The sequence below is a fragment of the Pan troglodytes genome, chromosome 1, assembly GCF_028858775.2.
Source record: "Pan troglodytes isolate AG18354 chromosome 1, NHGRI_mPanTro3-v2.0_pri, whole genome shotgun sequence".
Classification (NCBI taxonomy): Eukaryota; Metazoa; Chordata; class Mammalia; order Primates; family Hominidae; genus Pan; species Pan troglodytes.
The window spans coordinates 130,195,704-130,208,717 of NC_072398.2; the positions used below are offsets into that span (position 1 = coordinate 130,195,704).

Genomic DNA, 13,014 nt, shown 5'->3' on the forward strand with positions numbered 1-13,014 from the left:
CTCAAAAGTCCAAGCCAAATGGCCAAGCCAAGCCTTAATTGCTATCTAAGTGCTCCTGCTTATATGTGAATCTGAAGATCTTGTTTACTTAAAAAATACCACATTTAAACAATGCCATTTGGTGGCTACATTCAGGAAATAATTTTTATAATGTCTTTGTATTATTTTGCTTTATTCTTTAGTTTTAGCAGTTGCTCTTTCACAAAAAGAGTACTATTCACTTTAACAATTCATACAGCATCACTTTTCAAAGAGGAGTTAAAGTTTACATTAAAAAGCAAAATTCATCCATTTTTTCAATAAACTGATTGCCTTGCCTACACTGTGCCAGACTATGCATTTCTTACTGTCAACATTAGCAGATAAATTTGAATTGTGAATTTAAATGTTGGTATCATGTGCTAAGCCTGAATTTCATGGTAGTTTTTTGGTTTTTTTTTTTTGCCTCAAAGTAGAACTGGATGAGCTGATAATGTTTTAATGAACTAGAATCCCATTAAAATGCTGTTTCTTTTTTTTGGAAAGAATGAAAAAAAGTAGTAAATTGCTGTCATTCTGTCTACATCTATTGAACCTGTTTGCTCCTCCTTGTCTCTGCTGTTTTTTTGCTCTAGACTAATGAAAAGTTTGGTGCCATATCAAGGGTTTGATTTAATAAGGAGGGAATGAAATGCATTTAAGTTTCGAAAGTTGTTCAGAAGAGTGTACACTTGATAAGCATTAGGGAGCCACTCAAGATTCCTGAGCTAGAGGACTGCAAGTGGAAACTTGGAAAGCAAGACCAGTTTAACATGGGGTGGCTTCTGCGGTTAGGAAAGCCAAAACTCTACATAAGATTGGCCGGTGCAGTATTGTACCAAACAACTTCCTAACCCAGTGTGTAAACAGAAGAGGCTGCTCCGTAGGAGTGTTGACAGGCCACTGTAGAATTAGGCCAGAGGCTAATTACAGAGAAGACAGGATAGGTAGGGAGTCTCAATCTAGCAGGTATGCAGAGGGGCCAGCTCCCGGCATTCAGGAAGCCAGGACAGGACAAATGCTTCAAAAGCACCTGGACAAAAGTTGGATTCAACAAAAATTCCTTGTACTCCCGGCCAAAGCCAAAATTGTTTGGGTGGGGGCTGAAATGGAGGTGGCTAGAGTTGGGCAAGGAAAGTGATTCTGCTTGCAGTCATCAGTGAAATCCTGGAATAGGGCAGTGGGAATGGAAAAGAAAGTAAAAGATTTCAAAGGAAGAAAGACGTTTTATGATAAGGGATTCAGGAAATGGAGGTGACAGGGCATTGCTTAGTTTTCTAAGAATTCTATGAAGAATTCTGACAAATTGGTAGTTGAGAATTGAATGGGAAAGAGTTGTTTTCTTCAATTTTGAATTTGATATGCTGGTAGTTCTGCCATGAATGTGACAAGAAGCCACTGATGGCCTTGAAGCAACTTCTACAAAATAGGGAGGAGTGAAGCTATACTACTAGGAGCTATGGAAATGGTTAGAAAGGAGGTAGAAGCAGCAAATGTAGACCACATACAAGGAATCTGACAGCAGACATGCTGAGGATAAAGCCTTGAAGTATGGCAGAGATTGATAGTAAAGAAGCTGCTTTGGTAAGAATACCTTTGAGAAGGAAGGTGACATGAGTGGTGCATGGGATACTGTGGAAGAAGTTATTTTAAAAAAGAATTGCATCTAATCAGAGGGAAAAATTTGGAAGGATAATGGAGGCTCACATCAGATGTTTTGGTCTTCACGTCATATAAGACAAAGTCATCCATAGAAACTGAGATGAGAGAACAACTTGGGAGTGATGGAAATATCTGGAAGTAAATACTTCGAGACATGTTTATGAGGTCAGATGCTGACTAAGAGCCACAATGAGGCTGTTCACAATGTAAAGATACTTCCAACCTCCTAGCATCTCTTCTCTCCTAGTAAGTTCTGCCGTTTCTTGGCTCTGAGAATCATTCTTTGCCTTTCATTCCTTAAGTCCTCTAGAATCTATTCCAATACCTGTAAGATTCACAGTGTTTGTTTCAGTTCGTCAAACTGATAGACACAATTCAGGTAGAGATTTTTAAACAGAAATTTTATTGAAAGAATTTTGATACAGTTCATGATTCTTTTTAAATACATATGAAGTTTAACAAAATATATACATGAATGTGTTCAAGTAGAAAATGTGAAATATACATTATAGATTTGTTGTATTGCACTTGGGCAAATCATAATTGCTCACTTCAGCATATTCAAACCGAATCACAACATAGTCTTTGAAAGTTGACATTATAACTTAGCCTTGTACTCAAACATTTTAAGAAATGTTTTGATGCCTTAATCTTCACCAAAGGAATCAAACCCAAATACTAACTTGGCCATATGTTTAAATACCACTAAAGGCAGGGAGGTAAAGTGTTGTAGGGGTGCTTAAAATATACTAAGAAGGGATTTGGCAATTTTCCATTCACAGTATTTCCAATATAAAAGACTCATCCTATTTATCAAACTCACAAAAGTTGGGGGAAAATATCACTTGGGAAAAAATTTCACTGAATTGCTATCAAAGGAAGCAATGAAGTTACTTGACAAACTATTGACAGGATGTCTAGTTCAAAATAGAATCTTCATTGAGGCTAACTGTAGCACAGTATGTGATACATAAACAAAATTCAAATATTAAAATTCTAAATAAAAAAAATTTTCCCCGCTAGTATAAAGTAGAAGTTCTATAGTGGAAATAACAATGAAAACAGATGAAAAATCAGTGAAGAAATAGAGGGAGGTACTACTAAAATTTTGTGTTTGAGAGGAAAAAGAGAAAGGTAAAAAATAATTCTGGGAATATTTAAATCAGTAATTGAATACATGTAGTGATGTCTTTAAAGCACCTTCAAGAAAGACCTCTTTCATTTTGGATGACAATACATTAGGATAAATGAAATATGTGAATATGGCAATTTTCCATAAAAACAAAGGAGACTATGGAGACTGTCTGGTTCCTGATTTGGCCATACAAAATATAGAAAATTCAAGTGACCCAGGTTCCACAGTCCCAATTCTGTCAAATTCCGATCCAACAATTTGTAAAATGGATAACATCTGTATATGAAAAAGAATGAGCAGCTCACAGGGCTACTTAAAAAAAAAATGGCCAAGGTGAATATATAGTCATTTATTTGTGCAAAAATGCCAAAGAAATGCTGAGATGTCTTCTGTAAAAAACAGTAAATTACTGGTTTTACCTATCCCTAACCCTTACTTTTGACACAGCTATCTAAAATGTTCACTAGTTAACCAAACATTTACTCAGCATGTGAATCCATGCTAAGTTTGAGGATAAAAGGATGCAGAAGAGAAAGATATTCTTTATTACAAGCTTTCCAACATCATGATCAAAATTACAAATAATTTTCAAGGCTGTTGTAAGAAGTCAACATTAAATGTTAAGTTTAAGCATAGATTACTACTATTTATGAAACAGATTTCTTCCTTTTGAAAGGTGTGTATAAAATGTAATGTAAATCAAATCTACTTATCCTTCTCCTGCAGTGCAAAATTACTTGTACTTTTGGGGAAGATAATTCCCTAATAAACTAAATTAAGGTCTCTTGGGTAGAAATTCAGTTTCTCTCTTCATACAGCCACAAAGGGTACTATCTTTTCATTCAGTCCCTTAAGCAGCTTACTCTTCAATGCCAACGAAACTTTATTTTTTAAATAGTCTTAAAAGTGCTAAGGGAGTTCTGGTTCCTCTTTTTAGCCTGCACAATTTAAGATCAATGGTAAAAGTAGGAAATAAGCATAAGGGCACTGGAAGAAGGAATGAGTCTAAATAATGTATAATGACTGTTCCGCCATACCAATTTTGTCATGGTGATTATTCACTAATTTTATAGGAGAGTGTATTGAGATCTGCTACAACTTCTTGGATCTTTGAAGCACTGCTGAATTACATACACAAAGCAGAGCAGATGTCAGCACCTGATTAATCAGTACTCTACTACTGGCTAGATTCCCCAGGCAAGTCACTGAAATTATCTCCAAACAGCTTCCTCATCTGTAAAATAAGGATAAAAATTCCTTCCTCACAGAGATGTTATGAGAATTAGAGGAGATTTGAAAATGCTCCGTCAATCATAAAATCATGCAAAATTATTCCTTTGTAGAAATTTGAGGATTAAATGTAATAACATGAAGGCCACACTAACCGCCTGGCACATAAATACTTAATAAAAGTTATTCCCCATTCTCACTTTCTGTGTAATTTGCAGTTAGGAAATATAAATCAAAGACATCCTTGTCAGACTCACATCCATTTGGCTTTAACTAGAACTGTCCTTCCCTGCTCCTTTTCTTTTTTTTTTTGGATACATAATCTTTCACTGTATTTGAGGCTATCTTGAGTCTCTGGTTGAGATCTGGGTCACTAAGGCTTCTGGGGGATCATGTCTTCAACAAGCCTTCCAACGAATGTCCAAAGAAAAACATATAATTTCCTTTTATTTTTTTTTTTACCAAAGTTCTTATGAATTGGAAAATAATTTGTTTCAAAGATGGTGATGAAAGGAAAAAAAAAAGTTTAACTTTCCAAAGGTAATGCTTTCATGAAGAGTTAGAAATAGCAGTTTTAGTAATTAGTTGTAGGAATTCTGGTTAAGACTTCAACATTTTACCTTACTTAAAAGATTTGCTTTATGCAACATTTAATGCCCAGTTTTGCATGGCTCTAAAAATCTTTAAAATGCAAAAGCTTTTCCAGTGACTGGAAGCCAACACGACAAGACTGAAATGGTATTACCTGTGAATTAGCCTGGTTTATTAAAAAATACCAGTTCAGAGACCATAAACAAAATAAAGAAGCTAAGCAATCCTTAAATTGGATTTAGCCTTGGGCAATTAGCAGAAAAATTCACTCATAAAAGGATCCATTTTACAGATATCGTTTTTTAAAATGTCAGGAACTGGTTTTATAAGAGTAAAAAAGTTAAAATTAATTACATCTTCCATAAAGAATATGATGGAAATAATTATATACGAAAAATGAGACAATAAAAGTCCATTTATAAAGTGCCTTAATGTACCAAAAAAGGAGGTCAGATGTCCTTTATTTACAAATCATATTTAATCCCATTTACAGAAAGGCAAATATTACACTGAGAGGCAGCATAATAGAGTATAAAGAACTCTCAACTTCGAGTCAGAAGATCTGAATCTTTTTGGCTTTGCCACTAATTTTCTCTGTGACTTTGAGCAAATGAGAGTTTTTCTGGGCTTCGGTTTTCTCATCTGTAAAATGAGAGGTAGAACTACACTGCTTCTAAAGCCAGTCCTTGCTTACATGTAAAATTCTGTGTTAAGCAATGTAAATATGGTTCTTAAGTTTTGGAATTACATAACAGGGTTCTACCATATTAATAATCTCTGTAAAAACTGATTATTCCATAATAGGTAGGTAAAAACATTATAGAACTGTGATCAAATACATTTTGAGTTCATGATTTGGCTGCTGTACAAAGGTGCAAAAAAGGCATAGCATTTTGGTTACTGATATACACGTGTAGGTTTTCAGGAATGCTGACAAATTCCAGATATAAAGGAAATGACAGCACAAGGAACACTGACCTACAGATAAACTAGATACTGTCCTTCACAAAGACGCATGGGGAGTTAGCAAACTGAGGAAGCTGTGGATATGTTAAGCCCTTCATCTTGAGGAATATAATCTATGTTTAAAAAACCAAAGCTAGTGGCTGAGCACGGTGGCTCACGCCTGTAATCTCAGCACTTTGGGAGGCCGAGGCAGGAGGATGACCTGAGGTCAGGAGTCCAAGACCACCCTGGCCAACGTGGTGAAACCCTGTCTCTGCTTAAAATACAAAAATTAGCCGGGCATGGTGGCGTGCACCTGTAATTCCAGTTACTCAGGGAGCTGAGACAGGAGAATCACTTGAACCCGGGAGGCGGAGGTTGCAGTGAGCTGAGACTGCGCCACTACACTCCAGCCTGGGCGACAAGAGTGAAATTCCATCTAATACAAACAAACAAAAAAAAACAAAAAAACAAAACCAAAGATAGTATAGCTATATTTCTGTTTGGGAAGGTTTACCAGGCAAGGTAAACTGTCCCTGAGCAATACAAATTTGTTGTCCAGAGAATATTTTGGCTTTTAAAATATTGGCAAAGTTACACTCAGATACGAGTTTTGTTTGTTTGTTTTTTGTAAGAGTTAGCCCAATTGATATTGGACATTGTAAATTAATTTTGTAACAATAATCAGGTAGTATTTCTCATTGGAATTATCTACTTTAGTAATACACATGTGCCAAGAACACTAATAAGACAAAATATTTCCTAAGAGTGACAAAAAGTTGCTTTTTCTCACTAATTTTTTACTGCTGCATACATAGGTATACTGGCATTTAATTAAAGCATGAATGTTAATGCCAACTTGCTAAATGATATGCGCTGGCAATGTAATGTAACAAATGCAAATTCACATCAGTCTAACACTGTATAAACATACTCATGCATTTGTGTAGTGATAGTACAGTCAAATAAAATGATTCATATTTTGACAAAAACTAAACTTGGAATGGAGGGCTCTGTGAAAGGCAGACTTGGGTCTTCAAATATCTCCATATGTGAAATATCAGTAGTTATACATAATCAGTTTTTAAAGGCACACATCCAAAATCTCCCTTCATCTAGATCTGTCATTTTCTCTATCTAATATGCCAAAACCCACAGAATATCCCAGAGTTCTCTCAGACTTGGTGGTGGATGCAAACTTCTAAATGACTACTTATATTTGTAGAAAAACCAGTACCATTATCAGGACACTTCCTTTTGAACTTTCCTGCTTAAAAGACCTCAACAGTTGTTTTAAGCACATACTACTGCAGTAAATCATAGATTTCAAACCACCTGGCAGTAAGCAAACATGTTTAGAAAATGCCACTTTGCCTGCGGAAAAGAGACTATTGATAGAGTTCACAGCAATCTGCAGCAGTTTAGAAAAGAATGAAGAAAGTGGTCTAGTTCTCCTAATAGAGAGTAGTTTATAGTTGTAGGTCAGATATAGGGGAAAAGACACTCTAAAACTTAGAATCAACAGGGATTTCTGCCACATCACTAAAAAGTACTTATTGATCTACATTCTTAATCATTGTTTCCATCCTGCAGGGTTTTTTCTCCCACATTTACAATTTTTTAAAGTTAAAAGGGAATATGTATTGTAAAATGAAGTATGAGGGAAAATCAGATCATTTTCTCTTCATAAAACACAGAGAATACTTAAGTAGAGTGCTCAAGCACTTATCTCGAATTGCAATTTTATTTTTCAAATACGTAAGAACCTAGAAAATCAACTTAGCACTTACTTCCTAGATACCTGTGTTAGGAAAAGTTCTACATCACCACATTTCCTCCGTACCTTTAATAATTCAAACTCAATAAAATGCTGCTTTAGGATTCCTGAAAGCAATTGTATTTGTGCAAAGCATAAACAGGAAAACAAAGTGGATGACGTGGCATTTGAAGAATGAAAAAGCCAAACAGCACTGTCACAACCATTTCTGCCTTCAGTCTCCAATGCCTTTTTCTTTCATTATAAAATCCATAGAAATGGCAAGGAAAGATATAGGAAAGTTTATCACAGATACAGTAGCTATTACAGAAATTTGGAATTCAGCAGATGTTTTAAGTCAAAATTTTCTGTGTAACAGATGAATTTGCAAAGTTTTGAAAACACAGTCCACAAAGTAATTTAAAATGTGATAATTAAATTTGTTTTAAAAAGCAAATTAACACCTTTTATTTTCTGTGAAGATAAAACAATAAAAGAAAAATGTTCATATATCCAAACCTATGCTGGAAGTACACAAAAAGACAATTTGTATACATTACTGGCAATAGTCTTGTTTTGTACAGGATATTTTACAGAATATCCGTTGTTAAAAAAAAAAAAAAAAAAAAAAAACATAGCCGGGCATGGTGGCTCACATCTGTAATCCCAGCACTTTGGGAGGCTGAGGTGGGCGGATCACGAGGTCAAGAGATCAAGACCATCCTGGCCAACATGGTGAAACCCCATCTCTACTAAAAATGCAAAAATTAGCTGGGCATGGTGGCACATGCCCATAGTCGCAGCTACTCAGGAGGCTGAGGCAGGAGAATAGCTTGAACCCGGGAGGCAGAGGTTGCAGTGAGCTGAGATTATGCCACTGCACTCCAGCCTGGCGACAGAGAGAGACTCCATCTCAAAAAATAAAAAATAAAAACAAAAATAAAACATACACGACTCTTGATGGTACATTTCTATGCTGGCAAATACATTTTTGGATACAAAGGCACTTTGAAAACCCAATATGGTTTGGTTCATAAGTTTGCAAGGTACAAACAATTTAACAAACATGATTATACTGAAGAACGTCAACAATTGTGACATTACGTATAGCACAGATTTCCAATTTCTTTCTTTTTTTAAAAAAAAGTAATACTGGTTTTGTGGGAATGAAAGCAGTGATTTCCAGCAGCTGCAGTGAAGACATTCCCGAAGACTGGAGGCCCACAATCTGAAATTCTTACTGGCTGGGATGAGAGGATGGTGGTGTGGGCATTCAACATGAAAACAAACAAACAGAAAACAAAAACAAAAAAAGAAAGACAAAAGGACAAATTAACATCCTAAGCTAAAATCCTCAGAAGTCAAAAAGATTTGGAGGAAAGAGCACAAAAGAAAAGACCAAAAGTCCAGGAGATATCCTCTTAAATCTGATCCCTTAGCTGTGAACTCCCCACAAAGCATGAACGGCTGACTCTACCCCGTCTACTTAGTGCTCGGGAGTTGTAGTGATAATTTCTCTCTTTTAAAAAGCTGGGTACAATGTTTTGGATCGTACAGTACCAGAAAAATTTGGTCCATAAAAGGTGCATAATTTCTTTCCATTCACTACATGGCTGCAAAGTCAATCTGTACGTAGAGCTGTCTCACTCCAGCCTGAAAAGTAAGAAAAAAAAAGTTAGAAAATCTAACAAGCTAATAACACCCTACACATTTCAGGAAAGTAATTTTTTTCTTTTACAAATCTCACTTTTTTAAAAAAAGAAAAGAATTATTTCAGAAACAAATATATTCATAAGCTACAAAAAATAATCTCCATTTACCACTACAAAAAAAAAAAAAAAAGAGCCATGTTAACAGTCACACACCCTATCCAGATATCCAGGTGATACTTAGAAAAATGCAGTTCACCTTCTACAGTTACTCTGTTAGAGGACACCATGATGCTTGACTGGTTGGCTCCTAGTTGAAATTGATACATCAACCCTGTCTAAATCCTCCTGTGATAAATGATTAGTAAACAATTTAGCAAGTATAACCATCTATTGGAATTACTTTGCACTCCAAGTTCTCTCTTCTGTTTTGGATATGAACTTGCTACTCAAGGATACTGCTCTCTAAATTCTCCCCAATATCTTCTGTATTATCAATTTACTTCCTCTCAACTAGATCACTTCTATTAGCATACAAACACACTGTAGCTGTTTCTATCTTTGAAAAAACCTCATGAGAAATTATCTTTTGGGTACAATGTACACTATTCAGGCGATAGTTGCACTAAAAGCCCAAACTTCACTACTACGCAATATATCCTAGTAACAAAACTGCACTTGTACCCCCTAAAGCTATTTAAAACAACAAAAAAAAGCAACAAAAATGTTTACTTAGCCCTACATCCCCTTCTGGGCTTCCCATCTCCCCTCTTCTTTACAGCAAAAAGCCTCAAAAGAGTTATCCATATTTGCTGTCTAAAATCCTTTTTCTCACTTCTCTCTTGAACTCATTTCAACCAATCTTTTGCTTCCCAACACTTCCCCAAAACTGTGTCCAGGTCACTTCCACATTGCTTACATTAATATCCAATTCTCAGGCCTCTTCTTCCTACTTCAGCTATCAGCAATAATACAGATGGTCACTCCTGCCTATAGATATATATTTTTTCCCTTTTGGCTTCCAGAGAATATTCACTGGCTGCCCTTTTACCTCACTTATCAGTCTTTCTCAGTCTTCTCTGCTAGTTCTTCCTCCTCTCTGAAAACTGAAATCGCCAAAGGCTAAAGAAAAAAATAAAGCTTGGTACAAGAGCTGGTAAATACCTCAGCACTCCCAGTAAACTTATCACCTTGTGATGTATTATACAACTTATTCATGGTGTTTATTGTTTATTGTTGACCTCTCACTATAATATAATGTCTCCGAGATAAAGGATTTGGTCTTCTTCTTTACATTGCTGACTCCTAGAACCTCAAGTGGGAGCCAGCACACAGTAAGTGATCAATAAGTATTTGTTGAATTAACTAAAATTCTACTAATTTCCTTCTTTCAACCCAAAATGATCTATTTTTAATTAAAGGAACCCATTAGTCACAATAAGCCCTTTCTTCTCAGTACCATAGAATAAAAGGTAAATTGGAATATTTAATAGGAAAAAACCAGAGTGAGGAAAAAATCTATTAGCACTACCTTCTTACAGTAATTTCTGGACTCCTCAAAGCACTGTTTTCTAGCTTGGCTTTTTTTCTAGAATTCAGGTAGGAGGGCTCTGTACAATACTGAGTGCTTGAAAGGATTCAGGAACTACTCGAATGGATAAAAGGTTTGCAGGCTCTAGAAGCTTGTCAGCAAAAGAAACATATTTTAATTTTGCTGGTGCTTCTCCTTTTTTTTTCTTTTTTTTTTTTTTAAATAAAAGGCCTTCGTGGGGAAAGTTAAAGCCTCTGTTATTCAAATTTAAGAAAAATATATTTAATAGCATCCTCTCCTAAGATGATGTGGCAGAAAAAAAGACAGAATTTAGTATCTGTATGTTCTTGAGTTACAAATTAAAATCAAACTTAATTTTTTCTCATTTTAAAAGCATTGATAAACACCAACCCTACTAATCTCACACAATTGTTACATATTCATCCAATATTTGACAGATATTCAATAAATCCTTGCTATATACCAGGTACTTATAAAAGGCTATTACAAACAAATTATTATGATTGATTACAATTATATGATCTGACATTATCCAGATGACACCTGAAATGACTGTACTTAGGAACTCTTTAAAAATTCTTATATATCAAACCATAAGAGGAAACAAATATTATTCAAATAAATTGTCTTAATTTCTTTTATTTTTCAACAACATTGTTAGTGAAAGCAAAATGGGCAAAACTTGGGCTCTTTTTATTGTCTCTGTCATTTTCCTTACTCCTAGCCCTAAACAGAGAAGATGGTAATAAAAAATGAAGTAGCCCAAGGCAATAACAAAGAAAGGAAAAAAAAAAGAGGCTAGGTAAATTTTCTTTGCATAATCATGAGTTAATTACTCAAGCTGATATCCTTCCCCTGAGGGCTTACAGCTTTCCACAAAAGCTCAGTCTAACAGAAAAAAAAAAAGAAAAAAAAAAGTCATTTTGCTTTATCCATCTGGCCCGATGAGGACAGCTTCAAGTTTTACAGATTCTCATTTTCCTCTTCCAGTTTCCTTTAAAGTAAAGAGAAAAGTGGAAGAATCCTATGGTAAGTCACCTACTCTCTGAATGCAAACTAAGTTTTCTACAGTTTATTCACATCACAAAGACATGACAGACACTCCAACAGATGAAAACACTACTCAGATCCATCATAAATTCTACCCCTAGAATGGGACCAGGAGCCAGAGGCTGGCTGACAGGCCCTTAAAATGTGAAAACCATATAGTACTCATTGCATATCCTGAGAATAATGTACAAACCATACTCCAGTCAACATTTTTATAAATGGGAAAGGCACCTATTTTGAACACTTTTATGCTCCTAAGAAAATAAATGTTAACCTGGTGCTATAGGCTTAGAATATCTTCAATACATATTTATTGTTGTAGAAAGGATAACAAATCAGAAGTAAAAAATTTAGGGAAATAAACGGGAATATGACTATAGAAAATTATTTCGACTGAACATATATTCATCCTTATCCCTTTAAAATGAAGTCTTGAAAAACTGCCTTACTCTTCCTTGTGAAACCTAAATCATTTCAGAGTTAGCAAAATAATGAGTAACTGTGACTAAATTACAAGTCAATAACAGTAACTTGAGTGTGGGTTTTTTTTGTCTGTAAATTGTCTTTTGAGGCTCATTTAATATGTCAGGTACTGATCACAGTACTTGGCACATGATGAGCTCTCAATAAATACCAGCTGCTGGTGCTGTTATTATTTCCACCACTATTCATCAACCAGTGAACACTTAAATCATATGGATTACTTAAAAACAATAAACCTAGGGATCTGTTGGCCTCACAACCTGTGGTTGTTCTCTCCAACCTCCAAAGGAGGTCAGATTCTGGCGGACTTCAAGTACAAATGATGAAGAAAGATAATGGGAAGATGGATAAGGAAAAACTGCAGAGCAGGGAACCAAAATCAATACTTAGGAAACATTAAAGCCCTTGACCAAAAGCTTAAGAGAAAAAAAAAAAGAAAAGGAAAGGTGGAAAAATAGTAATCCACTTTCTCCTGCTCTACCCCCTCCCTCAAGCAGACAGAGCAAAGTTAGATAAAGCCACAGGAAGGGATTATGATCCTAGGAGAGTTTACGGAGGCAGAAAGTTTCTGAAACTTGGGGCACTCTTACTTGGGCTTGTGAGGAGGCTTTTTGGTTCCTTCCTGAGTGTCAGTGTTAACTTCTATTTTGAGGACAGAGAATAGAGCACAAAAAGCTGAAGCAGGAAGTTGGGGGCTTAGGACTTATCAGGCACAAGTGAGAAAGGCAAAAGAGTAGAAAAGATGGAAGAAATAAAGGTAGAAGTTCTATCAAGGAGTAAATATGTATTAGGAGAGACCATCTTTTGTGTTTTGTGGAACTGATAATGGTAATAAACCCCAAGCATATTATAGACTTTTCTTCAAACATATTTCTACATGTTTCTTTAACATGTTTTCTTCAAACATTATTTCTAACAAAAAAGGTATATTAAAATTTTTAGG

The 13,014-nt window shown here is 35.4% G+C and overlaps 1 protein-coding gene across 5 annotated transcripts in view; it reads right to left on the reverse strand.

The window, feature by feature from the left end:
* The window catches only part of SLC30A7 (solute carrier family 30 member 7), a 99,790-nt gene that overhangs the window by 12,329 nt on the left and 74,447 nt on the right, over nt 1–13,014 (reverse strand). The window contains exons 11-12 of one of the 5 annotated variants that reach the window (XM_009426398.5): nt 8,898–8,990; nt 2,061–8,581 (exon numbers count right to left, since the gene is read on the reverse strand). In XM_009426398.5, the coding sequence (XP_009424673.1) occupies nt 8,943–8,990 (48 nt within the window). In that variant the 3' untranslated portion in view covers nt 2,061–8,581; nt 8,898–8,942. Of the gene's footprint in view, nt 1–2,060; nt 8,991–13,014 lie in introns of those variants that run through there. The other 4 variants (XR_010153005.1, XR_001707961.4, XM_063798955.1 and 1 more) reach the window with 4 other exon arrangements.